At 54.1% G+C, this 16283-nt stretch overlaps 1 protein-coding gene across 1 annotated transcript; it reads left to right on the top strand.

The window, feature by feature from the left end:
- Positions 1-221: 221 nt before the first annotated feature.
- Positions 222-15478, top strand: Fads6 (fatty acid desaturase 6). The gene is made up of 6 exons (XM_005412260.2): positions 222-458; positions 1114-1280; positions 11352-11532; positions 12238-12425; positions 13341-13520; positions 14077-15478. Exons 1-6 carry the CDS (start codon positions 299-301, stop codon positions 14224-14226), a joined length of 1026 nt encoding a protein of 341 aa, XP_005412317.1. The 5' UTR covers positions 222-298; the 3' UTR covers positions 14227-15478.
- The last annotated feature ends 805 nt before the right edge of the window (positions 15479-16283 follow it).

Below are 16283 nucleotides of genomic sequence, written 5' to 3'. Positions count from 1 at the left end.
TCCACCCCTGCTCATTACGTGGGCTCCTCCCGCGCCGTTCAGGTGCTGCGGGTCCGGAGGGTGCGCGCGCCTGGGTCACCACTGCGCGCGGCAGGAGGCGTAGGGGAGCCCCACATCTTGACCCCAGGTCTCCCAGTGTGCCCAATCCAGCCCCGCCCAGCCCAATCCAACCCAACCGAGAGCAGACTCCGCCCCGGCCCGCCCCAGCCCGCGTTCCCCGCCTCCCGGCGCCGCGGACGCGCACCGGAGTCCCCTGGTCCTTGGGGGCGGGCGGCGGGGACCCGCGTGCAGGGAGCCGATGGAGCCGGCGCGGGCGCCCCGGGAGGACGGCGGGGCCGAGGAGCTGCTGGGCGAGCTGGAGCGGCTGGTGAAGGACGTGGTGAGGGCGAGCTCGTGGTGGGAGCGCCGCGGCTTGGACTGCGCCATCCTGGCACTCAGCCTCCTGGCCGTGCCGGCCGGTGAGGGACACAGGGACTGGAACGCAGGGGAGCAAACAGATTTGGGATGCGGGGCGGTGGGGAGCGACGGCGATGCGGAGTGTGCTGCCGGCTGGAGGGGAGCAGGGAGCAAGATTCGAGTGCAGGCGTCCCGTGCCCGGGACCTCAGGACCTCAGGACACATCTCAAACCAGAAAGTCTGGTTTGGGGTGTCCCGCCTTACGTCCCGAGGAGCTGGGCGCTGGAGGTGGAAGGCTGATAGCATGAAGGTGGCAGAGCGGAAAGTTGAGGAGCCCTGGGGGGTGGGGAGGAATGAGGTGGCCTGGGAAGGGGGAAGATTTTCTGGGGGTACACCAGGGGTGGCTGAGGGGAGTGAGGAGGGGGCGTGGGGATTCTCCTGGACCTCTACTGGTCTGGAATCCTCATAGTACCAGCCCCCATCTCTGCACCGTGTTGGGGCTCAAGGGGGAAGATTGACCAGTGTCAGGACCACTAGAGTCTCACGGGAGGCCCAGGGGCTCTGCTTTGTCCCAAATCCGGCACACAGAACCGCTCCACCCACCTCACGCCACTCCTGCCTGTGTCAGCCCCGCTTTGGCGGGGATTTTAGAGTGAGCTATTTGGGTCCAGATCTCCAGAGCTGCAGACAGACTTTGTTCCCTTGCCCCTCCTGCAGGGCTCCTGTGCCTGCGCTCTGAGAACGTCCTGATCTTTGCCTTTGGCATCTCCGTCTTGGGTGTGTGCCACTATACCCTCACTGTCAAGGGCAGTCACCTGGCCACTCACAACGCCCTCACTGAGTCCAAATACTGGAACAGGATCTTAGCACTTTTCTTTGTGGAGGTGAGTGTGTGTGTGTGTTGGGGAGGGGAGCCACTGGTACCATGTGGGTGAGGTGATTATTCCATGCAAGTATGCAGGTGTGTACAGCTGTGTGTGTTCACACAGGCAGGCAGTGCTGCCTTTGGCATGTGAATGCAAGTGTGCATGCAGTATGCACTAATGCAGTGTGTGTGTGTGCACGCGCCCGTGAGCATGTGAGCATTTGTGTGCTTCTCCAAACTCCTCAGAGTGAGTTTGCACCCGTGGGTAGAGAGCTGTGTGATGCATATCCAGTGTCTCCCTAGGCCAGTGGACTTGGCCGGGGCACCTTGTTTTCTCCTGGCCCACTCTCCTCTCTGCAGTGCTGGGCCAAGTGTGACTAGAGCTTCTTCCTCCTACAAGGTGTCTGTGGCTGGCAGGCCCTGCTCTTTGTCTGCCTCGGCCCGCGGCTACCATCAAAGTCTCAAGGTTTTTGCAATCAGGGTTTAAAATGTGACCCACAAACAAAAAGGGGGGAGAAGCCCAGCATCCCAGCTCCGGGTCATGCCCCTGTGATTCCTGGCAATGGCTGAGTGGTCCTGAGGAGGCTCTGCTCCCCCAGGCCTCCAGAAAGGACCCTTCTCTCTCCTGACTCTTGCTCTCCCTTCTTTACTCTTCCCTGCTCTGCCTTCTCACCTGCGGGCTGACCTGGAAGGCAGAGGCTCCTTGCCTGGCTGCCCTCTCCGACTGGCCTGCAGGCCTCTTTGGATTCTCTGCCAGACTCGCTCCCTTTTCCTTTCCAGGATGAGCCTTGCTTGGCCACCCGGGCCCCTTAGGAAGAAAACTGTGGGGCAATAACTGAAAAAGGCCTTTTCTGGCAGGGACTGGTCACCACCACTGATTAACTTAATTATTAGCTTTTCATAAAAACTCAGTTATTAAGTTTGCATAAAGCCATGTAACTTTATAAAACTTCGTATAACTATACATGCACACACCTTATAACGTATCAGCGGAGTGACAGCAATATTTCTCACCTAGCATTTTCTGCCCCGTTCCCCCCGTCCCTCCCATTCTCTTCTCACCAGCACACATTGCTGAAGGGCAAAGGATGAGAAGAGCCCACAGGCCCCTGATCTTCAGGGATCCTTTCCAGTGACCCCTGGCTGTGGCCCCAGGCAGATTTGGAGGTGTGGGCCAGATCCAGGGTTTCCAGGTCAGACCCCACTGAGTGTGTGACCTGCCAGGAGAGTCGGGGGCAATGCCGGCTGTGCTGTGTGCATAGGCACTATCCCAGTGCTGTGTCTGAAGGGACAGGATTAGCTGTTTGGATTTTCAAAGCTGGACTGTGTGCCAGGAGCCTACAGGCAGCTGGGGGTGAGCAGAGCTGAGGACTACGTGACTACAGGACTGAGTGACTATTGCACACAGATGGCCATGGGGCTCTTAAATGTGGGGACATAGCCAAGTCACCTGGAGCCTCAGGCTTGTTGGAGAAGAGGCCCTTGCCTGCTGCATTTTTATCAAGTTGCCCACACAAGAACCCTGGATCCTGACTGCCCCGATACGGGAGCTTTCATGTGTGCTGTTATGTATGGAGAAGCACATACATGTACACATACGTGCTGTAGTTGGTGCATACTTGCATTTACATGCCAAGGGCAGCAGTTGCCTGCCCATGTGGACACACAGACACACACACACACAGCTGTATACACCCGGTGCTCCTATGTGGCAGGGAGCGGAGGATGCCACCTCTGAGAAGCCTTCCACAGAACCCCAGCACACGGTGACCTGTGGGACCAGGCAGCCATGGGGCTGAATTTTGCTTACAGTACATGGTCTTGTCCCCAGGAAGCCCAGTGGCCTCACTCTCGCCTCTTTATCTGTTCAGCCCCTGCATAGGCATGTCTTGGCCTGAGCTCTTGGCATGTCTTCCGTTAGTATTTGTTGGCCATGACCCTGCAGTTGGAATTAGGTACAACGGGCAAGGTCCAGGGAAAAGCTGTGTGACAGAGGATCACCTGGAGGCCTGTGCTCCTCGAGGCAGAGGAGAAAAAGCTTGGTTCCCACCTCGTCCTGTGACACTGGCAGGTGCTGCAGTGAGTTGTGGGGCAGGGCACAAGTAATTTGTCACTTGGGTGCTCCAGTACCCTGCGTGAGCAGGGCCTCTCCATTTTCTGACCTCTGTTGAGGGTCCAATCCCTGGGTGTGGGAGGGGATGGGTCACCCGCTCTCCCCAGCTGGCATGCATGGGGCCACTGCAGTCTTCCAGGAAGTTGCTGGTGTTACAGGCCAGGCAGGAGCCCGAAGTCAAGGGCATGGCCTTTGGACCCTCAGTTGGAACCCCATCCCCACTGGCTCCTCTGACCTTGGGTATGTACTTAATTCAACATCCAGAGTTAGCTCTCCCGTGGAATCAACCAGCGTGACGACGTGGCCCCTCTCATGGAGCTGGCATGCCCTGGTGAGACGCCACAGACCTGACTTTGATGCTCCGTGAGTGTTAGCTTTGCTTTTTCTCCCTGGAGGGAAAGCACTTTTTCTCCCTGGAGGGAAAGCACGGTCAGCTGCAAGGACAGAGGGAACCGTTTGTGGCGGCATTTATTTTCCTGTTATTGTCTTGTTTTTGCTAACAGAGAAGTTGCCGAGCTCCACAGAGCCAGGCGTGTGTTGGGGGCTGGGTTGGGTGGCACACAGGACAAGGTCTCGAGTAACCTGGATCTCTGAGGAGCCCTGACCTTCCTTGACCCATGGTTCTCACTTCTACAGGCTGGTGTTTTCTCCCTTTCTGCCTTCTCTTGTGGGGTGTGTGCCTTTCCCCTTGACCTTCAGAGACACCGCCTCTGCAAGAGCGTGCAGTCCCGGGCCCTGGTTTCCTTCCAGGATCCTGACAGTGCTGTAGCCTTGGCTGAGTACCATGGGCTTTCTTAGGCACGCAGCGTTTGCTGGGATTTCTCCGGGGTTACCGGCTCCAAGCTGGGGTGGGACCAGGGCCTCTCTGACCCAGTGGGTGTGAGGAGAGGGGCAGAGAGGATGGCAGTGGTGCAGGGGGGCAGGGGCGTTCCCTGCACTCTACATCCAAATCATGTAACCCTCCCCATACCAGGTAGGCTTCTCTCTGAGGACCCAGTTCTGGCCTAGCAGAGCAAGTTCCATCCCTCCTAGCAGCAGCCTTCTCCCTAGCTCTGGCCTTCCCCAGCAGAGCTCATGGCCCAACCTGTCCCGATTACATCACTGGCGCCACCAGCTGTATCCTGGGGGACTTCCAGAAAAGGGTGCCCCGTGCAGATGGCCACTGGAAGGTGGGGTATCAGGTGGGAGAGGAGGTCACATGGTGGTTTCAGTCTTGAGCCTGCGGAGAATTCCCTCTGGAAGCAGAGGACTCTGGGGACTGTCCTGCACAGGAGCACCATCAGGACGCTCCCCTGAGTGGGCAGGAACAGGCTGTGCCAGTTACGAAGCTCTGTATTGTGTCTCAGCAACAGACACTCCTTGTGAAGTTGGCTTTGTGCTGTGCACAGGGGCGGAGTCACAGTGGGTCCACAGGGAGCCCTGCACAGTGCCCGTGCCCTGCAGAAAGAGTGGTCACGTCGGGACTGCCTGTCACCATGATCCTGGTCTCTTGTGGGGTGGAAACTGCTGAGAACCGCCAGCCTTGTTCCCTTCCATCCTGAGTTTAGTGCAGCCATTAGCTCCTGGGCGTCTCCTTGACCTTCTCTGGGCTTATCCCCACCCAAACCCCGAGCGCTCTTGTTTGAGTAAAATCAACTATGACTTCCTTTCCTTTCCTTTTCTTTTCCCTCTTCCCTCTCCCCTCCCTTCCTCCCTGTGCTGGGGATTGAACACAGGGCCTCATGGATGCTAAGCACATGTTCCACTGAACTACACTCCTACCCTCAACTATGAATTTATTTTTTCAGTTTTTAAAATTCATTTGGGAGCAAACAGATCTTCAGTACAAAATATACTTTAGTGTAAAAACTTAATTTTTTGAACAATTACAGACTCACAGCACTTCCAAAAGTGGAAGCTATCTGGTGGATCCTCCACCTAGTTTCCCCCAATAGTTATATTTATGTACATGTCCCTCAATATTGAAACCAAGGAAACCGTCATTGCTAGCATGTGTGCGCATGCCCATGGGTGTTCTGCGCCAGTTTATCACATGTGTTCCTAACGTGCATTTTTAAGCAGGGCTCCCTGCTCCCCCAACTGAGGTGTGACTTCCTCCAGGAAAAGCCTCAGTAGCACAGGGAGGGATTCTCACTGTGATTCCTGTTCCCCAGGGGGGGGGGTGTCCCCCAAAATACTGGCTTCTTCCATAGGTGGCCCTGATGGGCTTACACACAGCCCCCTGAGCAGAGGGGATGGGGGCAACAGAAATTGCCCTGGACTAGCCACAGCAGTCTGCACTGGCACAGTGGGTATGAGGAGCGGCCTCTTGAGGGAGGGGCTTGGAGAAAGGTGGTAGAGACTTCAGGGGACTTTGGTGAGCGGGACAGTAGACACCCAGCCAGGAGAGGAGACTTGGAGGAGGTCCCGGGGTGATAGGTGCTTTGGGGGCAGAGACTGCGTGCTGAGGCTCCGAGTGGGTGAACCAGGGCCAAGGCTGTGACCTGGTCCTGCAGCGGGAGCAATCCTCTCAGTACTGCGGAGCTTCTGCTCTGTGCCTGGCCCTGTGCCACCAGGGGCTGGGGGACACGATGGTGAATAAGACCCCTTCTGGGGCTGGGGATTTAGCTCAGCGGCAAAGCGCCTGCCTGGCAAGCGCAAGGTCGTGAGTTTGGTTCCCGGTACCGGAGAAAAACCAAAAACAAACAAACAAACAAACAAACAAAAAAGACCCCTTCTGTTCCCAGGGGCTGAGTCAAGTGGGGAAAGAGACAAACAAATGACAATAAAGATCCAAATCGTGTGCGGGGGCATGCGCCTGTCATCACAGCAGTCTGGGAGGCCGACACAGGAGGATCGCAAGTTTGAGCCCGGCCTGGGCAATTCGGTGATTTAGTGACACTGTCTCAAAATAAAAAGTCAAGATGATGCTGGAGATGTAGCTCCGTGGGAAGGTCCCAGGTTTAATCCCCAGCAAAACACACACACACACACACACACACACACACACACACACACACGCTGATTGTAACAGCTGATACTTGCTGGCTGCTTACTGGGTCCTAGACATGCATCATCTCATTTAACACTCCTGTCTCCCTGTGAGCCCACCTGTTTTGGACGTGTGGAAACACTCATTTGTGTGGGGCATTAAATCACTTTCTCAAGGCTGCACAGATGATATATGGGGTGGCCAGGGACCAGGACAGCAGAATGTGACTAAGGCATCATCTTAGTGCCGTGAAGACAGGGAGGGCCGCGTGCTGGGGACACTGGACAATGTCCAGGGACACTTTAGGCTGTCACAGCTGGCATGTGTGTGCATGTGTGTTAGTGTAGGAGCTACTGAGCAGAGCCCAAGGATCTGCTAAACTTCCTACAAGGCCCAGGACAGCCCCCACACAGAAGATGACTCAACTCCAAACACCGATGGTGCGGAGGCCGGAAAACCCTGGGGAGTTTCCAGAATGGCAGTGTGGCCCTCAGATGCAGCAGGTGGTCTCACACAGGGAAGATGTTCAGACAGAGGCACGGATCTGGGAGACAGCGCAGTGTGCAGAGGACCCTCAGAAATCTAGGGTCCCTAGAATCTAACAGGGCTCCTGGAGAAAGGGGAGCAAGGAGGCCCGTGTTCCAGGCAGAGGGCCTGGGACTTTGAACTGTGGCAAGAAATAGTGTCTACCTGGGTAGGTTTTCTGATTTCGATTTTGCAACAGGTTGCCTAGGTTGGCTTCAAACTTGTGATCCTCCTGCCTCAGCCTCTTGAATGCTGGGATTAGAAGTGCACACCACCATACTTGGATTATGTTGGCAGTTTTTAAAGCTATTTTACTTTCTAAATAGGTAATGTGTTTCTGTAAGTCAGAATTCAGAAGGTACAGGGATAGGTCTTTTTCTTCTCCTGGTCCTCGGCTGCCCATTTTCCTTTTGGAACATGATGGGGGTTATTTGTCTCTTTTGTATCTTTCTTTAAAAGTTTTCTCCTTATTGTGTTTGTTAAGTAAACAGTATACTGCAGTATTTAAAAACATAAGATTATGGTGCAACCAAAGCTAGTTGTAACTGGGTCCCTCTGCTGGATTTGAGGCTAATGAGGCGGGTAACAGGCCAGAGAGCAGCTGAGAGAGGAGCGGTGAGGATGGGGAGGGTGGAGGGAAGGAGGGAAGGAGGGAGGAGAGGGTGTGCCTGGGCAGGGTCTAGCGGAGGGAGAGCGGGAGAAGAACGGGAAGCATCAGGGCAGGGGCTGGGGCTGCAGCTGGGGGCACAGCCAACGGGAGGCCACTCCTGAGGTGATGGGCACAGGTAGGACAGAGCTCTGTTGGGACATCCCAAGGGCAGCATCCTTCAGGCAGAGCATACTCTGGGCTGTGGTCTGCCTGGCTCCCTTTCCTCCCATCCCAGCCAACTCCCCCAGGATGAGCAACTCCTTCCTGGCTGGATTCCGAATGCTGGGGCTTCTGGGCTGCAGCAATAGTTTTTCCAGATGAAATATAGGATGCTTGGATAAATTTGAATGTTCAGATAAGCAATTTTTTTATAAGTATATCCCAAAGACGACACAGGTCTGTTGTTTATCTGAAGTTCAGATTTACCTGGGTATTCTTGTATTTTCACTGGCTGCATGTGGCAGCCCTACTCAGGGAGATACAAGTTCCTGAGCTCAGGTCCTCAGGGTGAGAGGCAAGCTGTCCAGCAGGACCAGCATGAATAGAGCCACACTTTAAGCCACTCTTGGAACAGGAGGGGAACAGCAGTGAAAGCCACAGAACGGGACACTTGGAGTACTCGTTTGATGGCAGTGGGTTCACCATGGTCAGAGTGAGCCCATCAGGTGCTCTGTGGGGTTCTGTCCCCTTCCAGGCCCTGTCTCTGGTATCCCCCGCAGGCCCAGCATGGGGTCCAGTGCCCGCAGGACTCAGAGGATGCTTCAAGTGGATGAATAATTGCATGAAAGAATGAACACAGGAGAGTTGGGGGCCCCTGAAGTTCAGCTAAAGATATTGTAGAAATTATGCTCAGCAGAGTCTGGGCCTGACTAAGGTGGACACGGATGTGCTGTGATGCCTTTGTCAGGCACAGAGTGTGGCAATGACTTTAAGAGGCAGTGCCAAGCTGCACGTGGTGGCACAAACCGGTAATCCCAGCCCTCTGGGAGACTGAAACAGGAGGACTGCAAGTTCAATCCCAGCCTGGGAAACTTAGCAATTTAGTGAGACCCTATCTCAAAAAATAAAACAGAATAGGGATGTAACTCAGCGTGAAGGCCCTGGTCTCAATGCCCAGTACTGTGCAAGAAGAAAAAGAGGAAGGGGAGAGGGGAGCTGTGAGTTTTGTGGAACTTTCTCTGGGTGTAGATGTGGGATCCTCTTCAGCAAGACTTTTAAATGACCCTCATTTCTCACTGCCCATGGGCAGATGGTGGATGGGCTGTGGGCACAAGAGATGCTCCAGGACCCATCTTTCCCCTCCAGATCCTGTACCCCTTTCTTGCTTTCTCAGGAACAAACATCTGAATGGAGTGAGAAGTCCGCTGTTGTAGAAATAGCTTAGAATCTCTGTATTCTCGTACCGGGAATCGAACTCAGGACCCTGCACTTGCCAGACAGGCACTGTGCTGCTGAGCTATATCCCCGGCCCTTTGACTCTCTTCTTATTCCTATAAAAGGCAAAATCCTTCACTGACAGTGGAAGTGTGTACAGAGTCATCAATCACATGTCACACAGGACACTGCCTATCTATCTCCCAGCAGCCACAAGCCTGAGCACATGGGTGAGAACCTGCTGAGGAGCCCCCAGGCCCTGGAGGGTGACATTTCTCAAGACTGTCCATTGGGGCCAGGCTCCAGGTCACTTGGGGCATTGCCACTCAAAGTGCAATAGGCTGCTGGCCTGTGAGATGGGGAACGGGTGCCAGAAGGAAAATCAGCTATCACTAAGCAGATAGCTGCATTCAGCTGACTTCTGACAAAAGAAGCTATGCAGATAGGACTGGCCTGTGGAAGAGTGCGTGGGAGGACATTAGTTCCAAACCTTTGATTCTTCCAAGTACATGGGAAACAATCCAAGGGTGTAATAGGCCTTGGGCGGAGGCCGGACTGGTTCTGAGGGCCTCAGACCCCACAGGCCCCAGCTGTGCCCTCCTTGAGCCTGCAGCTAAAGGCTTCTGGCACTAACTTAAACTGACTGTGTGGTCCCAGTGTGTGAGGCTCATGAGACCAGTGGGCCTGGAAGAGGCTGTCCCTTTAACTGACTTATCTGCCCACCCTCTGCCACCTCCTCCACAATCTGTGCTTGGCGAGGTTTTGAAAGCAGAGAGCAAAACCTGTCCTTGTGTGGGTTGCATCCTCCGAGAGCAAAGTGTCCCACCCTGTTGTCCTGGCTGAGGCAGAAAGGCTGTCATGGAATCAGCACTCACTTTTGAGTCCTCTGTCTTCAGAGGGTCCTGCACAGCTTTGCTGACCGGATATCATCCTCCCATGGCCTCTGTAAATCTGCGCATGTGCTCCTTAGTGTCCTTTAGGTAGAGCTTCTGCCTACATTTCAGTTTGCTTCATTCCAAGGGACAGAATATGAAGAGAGTGTTATTCCTCAGCTTTCTCCGGCTTTTGCTTCTGTTCACTGGACCTAGAGCCTGGCTGCATGCTGTGGCAGTGGCTGGCCCATCTCAGGAGCATCATCCTTATCTTGGTTGGAATCTGGGCCTCCTGGTCCAAATCTTGTCCCTTAGCAGTGTGACCTGGGGTCAGGTGGCCTTTCCCTATTTCAGCTGCTGCTTCTGTGAACTGTGAATAACAATACCACTGACCCCCCGGGTTAGGGAGCACGTGGAAGTGGAGAACACTGAGGCTGGTACCTACTGAGCACGCAGCGAAGGAGTCCTGCTGTGTTTTCCTATTGGTCAGTTTTCCTGTTGCTGGGACCAAATACCTGACATCCACAAGTTAAAGGGTTTGTTTTTGCTCACGGTTTTGGGGGATTCAGTCTATGGTTCGCTGGCTTCAGGGTAGGAGCGTCATGGTGGAAGGGTGTGGGGTAACAAAGCTGCTTAGTTCCAGGCAGCCAGGAAGCAGAGCAGGGAAATAGCAGCAGAAAGGAAGGGGCAGGGGAGGAGATATAGACCCCAAGGTCACTCCTCCAAGACTCACCTAGGCACACCTAAAATGTGCTTCACTAGTCCCTTACATAGCCCCCAAACCAATCAAGTTGACAATTAAACTTACCTATTATACCCAAAGACCGATATTATGAAATCCTTCACTCTGTCCTGAAATCAGGCAGGCAGCATCTTTGGTAAGATTACTAAAGTCTGCTGGCCTGGATAAAATATTGGAAGAGGCTCACATATGCATATTCATATGCATAAGAAATGCCATACTGCCTCCTTTGCATTCAGAATGACTGTTCTAGGAGTGAGAGTCAGAAAGCACAAGTCCTCATGAGCAGCTTCAGAGAATCCCATCCAGGCCTCATGCCAGAAGAGTCACCTTTAGGGAAAAGCTCACTCAGCCCCCAATCATGGCACCCACGTCCCACACTGTGATGAGAGATGGTCTCTGTTAATCCCCAGGCCACTTCTGTACTCCTTTCCTTGCTGCTATGGGCTCAGAATGCAAAGCAATGTTAGGAAGGTGCAGGGGTTTCCAACACACGCAGAGTAACTGCATGGGCTGCCAGCCTTACCTGTAATAGTAGCTTCAGAGACTTGAGAGGTTATCTGGGTGGTGGTCAGTGACAGAGGAACAATCCAGGGTCTGGCCTCCCTGTCCCCTAATGCTTTGCAGAGCCATACCAAATGGATACAGTTGTTTCGTCTGGTTGCCTCTCTGGGGTCACAAGTGCCTCAGAGATGACGGTCAAGGCTGATTGTCTGTGCAGGCCAGGAAGGCTCTGGGGCTGGAGGATTCAAGGAGACTGGGCTTGTTCTTGAGGCATCCCCAGGTCCTGCGGCCCTTGACTGTGCCTGACCTGCGCCTGTTGTCCTCTCTGATTCTCCTCCAGGTATGCACTGCCTTCCCTGCAGAGTATGCGAAGCATGGCCACGTCAAGCTGCACCATGGCTACACCAATGTGGTGGGTCTGGGGGACTCGAGCACATGGAAGCTGCCTTGCCTCAACCGCTACATCTACATGTTCCTAGCACCCTTCTTAGTCCCCATTGTAACCCCTCTGGTGGCTCTCGGTGAGTACTGCCACTGCGTGAGTCTGAGGACCCTGCAAAAACCTGCTCCCAGCCCCTCCTTCCTTCTTCTAGCTTCATGGAAGCCACTTATGGGGGAAGCCAGAGGCCCAGAACTAAGACCAACAGAGACTTTCTCACATGTCTAGGCAGGGTGGAAAGAGCCCCGGACCCGGTCCAAGTCTAGCTGTGCCACTTACTGGCTGATGACTGTGAGCGGGTAACTTGACCTCTGTGAGCCTGTGGTTCTTTATTTGCCGCTCCAGAGTGGTGTGAACACACACTGAGGCCATAGATTTAAGAAGGCTTAGTGTACGGTGACAGTGAACCTTTTAGAGCTTTCAGCGATAACCAACAGCCCTCTGCGGCATGCGTGCCACAGGTTCACCTCACTGGCTCAGGAGATGGCTCGCAGAAATCACACCATGTGTTGTAACTGTTGATATCACGGGAGCAATACCGCAGGGTGGAGGGAACAAGAGTGTGGGGCAGGTCTTGACCTTGTTCGTGTTCTTTAATGGCTCTGTTTCCTTATCCATCCGATGGGTGACCACACTTTTCAGGGCTGTAGTGTGGATTCACTGAACACTCTCACACCACCCTCTCTACCTTAGCACCCTTGGCCACTGGACAGCCGGTTCAGGACGGCTGCAAAACTTCCCCCATCTCCGCCCCCGTCCCTCACTCTGAGTCTTGCTCCCCTGGCAGAGCGGCTGAGGAAGGTGGAGCTGAGGTCAGCTCTGCAGACACTGGGCCTGATTTCCCTGGGCCTCTATTCCCACTACTGGCTGCTTCTCAATGTGTCAGGCTTCAAGAGCCCCAGCTCGGCCCTGGCCTGCATGCTGCTCATCAGGTGTCTGCTGGCCCACCCCTACCTCCACGTCAACATCTTCCAGGTGAGGCCTCCCACCTGGCACCTGGGGCTCTGTGGGAGAGAGGCCGCCTGGGGAGGGACCCCTCCTTCTTGGCCACACCTTATCTCTGTGAGTCGTCTCACGGAGAGCTTGGGTTGCGCGTGAGGTCTTGGCTTCTCCTCAGTGCCAGCGAGTGTGCTTGCATCTGTGTGTGGATGCCCAAGCGAAGTGAGGGCCCAGCTGGCCACGAGGCAGGCAGAGGAAGCTACTGGGGATTAAGGCAGGGGACTTTGTGAGAGGTCAGGGGCTCACGTCCAGTTCCACTGCTGTTTCCACAGGGGTGCCCCCTGCTCTCTGGTCAGTGAGCATGCCAGGTTCGAGCTCCCTGTACGCCAGGCTGGTACTCAGCACAAGTACTGTTCATTACTTAACCTCATAATTACATCCTGTCTGCTTGTCCTGCTTGGAGGGAAGTTCCTATTCACTTCCAAGTCCCTTAGACCCAGGACAGCGCCTGGCAGAGGCACTTGGGCTTACTTGTTGAGTGAGGAAAGTAGCAGAGATTGCCCAGACGTGATCTGGAAGGATGAGTAAGGTTTTGAGTGGTAGAAGATCAGCTAAGGTCTCTCTAGGATGAGGCATAGCACCATGAGAATGAATGGTAGGTAATCGTGGGCATTTGAGTATCAGGAATCCAAAGGATGCCCAGGCCAACTCCCCCACTGTCCAGATGGGCAAAGAGGCCCAGAGAAGGGCAAAACTCAGCTCCCGACACACAGACTGGGTGAGCATCCGAGACAGACCAGGAGCCCGGGCCCCTCATCCCTCTACCAGGTCCTGCTGGAGCAGGGTTGGAGGCCAGAGAAGCTACTGGGTCCCTACTTGGTGAGGATACCTGGGGCCGGGTGCAGGTCCAGGGCCGCTTGGCCCCCAGTGTGACCCATGTGTCCGCTACAGCACATTGGGCTCCCCATGTTCTCCTTGGACAAGAAGCCCCGGCGGATCCACATGATGAGTTTGGGCGTGCTTAACCTGCCCCGGCTGCCGGTGCTGGACTGGGCATTCGGCCACTCACTCATCAGCTGCCACGTGGAGCACCACCTCTTCCCCACACTCTCGGACAACATGTGCCTGAAGGTAAATAAGGACTGGGCTGGAGCGGGGACAACGAGAACTCCAGGCTGTCCAACCCTGGCCCGGTCAGAGGTCACCCGGGAGAGCGGCTCGGAGGACGTGTAGCCGTGTGGGTTTTAGATTAGAGACACCCAGGTTTCTTGCTAGTGGTGAGACTCTGGACAAGTCTTCTAAGCCTCAGCTTCCCTGTCTGTAAAATTGGAGGGAGCAGTGCTTACTTTGAGGACAGAATAAAGAAATACATAGATCTAAAGTGCTTGACATGAAGCAGCTGTTTGGCAAAGAGAGCTGTGCTTTTCATTCCCTTGTGCCAAAGGAGCTGTCATGCAGCAGGAAGCCCTGGGGATGGGGGGACGCAGGGAGCCCCTGGTTTTCTTGCCTGCAGTAGGGTTGGGGGAGGCAGGAGTTCCTCCGTACCTCAGCCCCTCAGCTCACCTCAGCATCTTGGGACAAAACAGTTAGGAACTGGGTCTGGGAAGATGATTCCCCACCACCACGTAGACAGGTGAGCGACAGTCCCAGCTCATAGGCTCTTCCTCCTTCCACCCATCTCAATAAGGTGAAGCCTGTGGTGTCCAAGTTCTTCCGCGAGAAGCAGCTGCCGTACAACGAGGACTCCTACCTGGCTCGCTTCTGGCTGTTCTTCGACCGCTATGAGGAGTTCATGGTGCAGGCCCCGCCGATCACAGAGCTGGTGGGGCTGCAGTGAGGGCTGGGCTCCAGCCCTGGCCCAGCCCTGGTCCTGCTGCTGCTCCTGGCCCCAGGGGTGTGGTGCAGTGGCGGGTCATGGACCTGGAGCATGGAGGCCTTGGGCAGGCAGCGGGACAGGCCAGCTCATGCTGTTTGGTCTTTTGGCACTCAAGGAGTGTCTGGGGGAAGGGAGTAATGGTGGCTGAGCAACATGGCCAGTCTGGGTCTCAGCTGGCTCCATCTCCTTCCTCAGCCCATCTGAACCTGCAGAGGGCTGAGGGTGGGGGACTGAAGACGAGGCAGCATCTTGTTTGTGCCCTGGCCGCCTGGGAGACGGGAAGAAGCACACACAGGAGCGTCAGCCCCATGGGCTGGGGCCTTCCTGGTGCCAGGAATATCCCTCACTGGCTCAGCCGCTGTTACTTCCTGCACTGTTTGAGGCCCTGCTCCCCCGATGTCCCTCTCCCCACATACAGGGCCAGCCACTTTTGGCAGAGCCCCTGAGTTCCTCAGGCAGAGCAGCTTGTGAGGGACACAGGCTCAGCAGTTCCCAGGACCCACGGGCTCAGCGAGATAAAAGCATGTTTCGTGGGGTGAAGCACTCCAGAGGACGTAAGGGGAGCCAATACCTCAGGGACAGAGCTGGGAAAAGAGTGTACGTAGCTTTAAGCTTGACCTTGGCTAGTTGTAGAAAAGTGCTTTGTTCCATGATGTTCAGAAGCAGTGATCCAGGGAGAGGAAATTATGTGGAGGTAGCTGGGGTTCGAGGGGGCTATGGCAACTGGGTCTTCAGGACAGATCAACTTAGGAGAGAAAGAAGGAGGAGGGTGAGGTGAGAAAAAGAAGCTTGAAGTTGAGGACAACTTGGCAGTGACAGTCTGTAGGCTGGGCGTGAGGTGGGGGATGTGAGGGAGCTACTGATGCCAACCCCAGAAAGAGGCCAACGCGTGGGGGCACCACCGAGATCGATCCCAAAGTAGGCAGAGCTGGGCGGCTGGAACTGAGCGGGTGCAAGGAAGTTGTTAGGTGAAGGTTAAGGAAGGGGCAGACAGGCCAGGCCTAGGACAGGAAGCCAGAGCAGTTATGGCAGGACTTCCCACCCGTCACTGTTGTTGTTTTTTCAAAGAAAACAAGATAATAGGAGAGTAACAATGGTTAATACATTGTTTATTGTTATCCTGAAATTAGTTACTCTGAGTACAAGATATAGGCATTTGTTGGTGGTGGTTTTGTTTTTTTTCTGGTACCGGGAATGGAACGCACGACGTTGTGCTTGCCAGGCAGGTGCTGTGCCGCTGAGCTAAATCCCCAGCCAAGATATAGGCATTTAATTGTCCAAGCAATATTAGCACAAATCTTTCTTTTCAATGAACTAAGAGAAATTAGTATAACTATCATATATATATATATTTATTTTGCTTTTCCCTTCCTTTTCTCCTTTCTCTCATACCAGTTTCTCTTTCCTTTTGAACAGTTTCTTCCCATTTTACAATATCTGTTATATTGGATCTTATTACTCTTTCAGCTTCTCACACTAGGGAGACGATACAATGTTTACACAGTAGAGTCTAGTTTATTTTTCTTATGAGTATGATCTCCAGTTGCATCCATTTACCTATAAAAGTCTCCAGTTTATCCTTCTTTATGACTGAGTAATACTCCACTGTATGAAAAGACCACATCCTTTTTATCCATTCCTCAGTCCATGTCAGCCGTCACTGTTGACATTTCATCTGGATAATCCTTTGTTGCCGTCCTGTGTATCATAGGGTGTTTAGCCATGCTCCTGGCTTCTAGCTACTAGATAGATGCTGGGAGCCCAAGTTATGACAATCAAAAATTGTCCCCAGACATAGGCAGATGCCCACGGGGGCGGGTCAAAATCATCACTGATTGGGAACATACAGGTCATTTTTCTGGGCTTGTAATTGCCTTGTTTTTCAGTTAAAACTTTGGATGGGGTGAAGGACGTGATGGCCCTGATGAAGGGAAACTAAATGCCTGCAGATGAGGGCCCTTGAAATGGGTGAAGGAGGTAGATGACAAGAAGCAGGCAGAAGCCAGTGAAGCCATTCT

Source organism: Chinchilla lanigera, unplaced genomic scaffold (assembly GCF_000276665.1).
Source record: "Chinchilla lanigera isolate Chin_1 unplaced genomic scaffold, ChiLan1.0 scaffold00152, whole genome shotgun sequence".
NCBI classification, from domain to species: domain Eukaryota; kingdom Metazoa; phylum Chordata; class Mammalia; order Rodentia; family Chinchillidae; genus Chinchilla; species Chinchilla lanigera.
The sequence above is the reverse complement of the archived record's forward strand: the minus strand, read 5'-3'. Positions and strand labels throughout refer to the sequence as shown.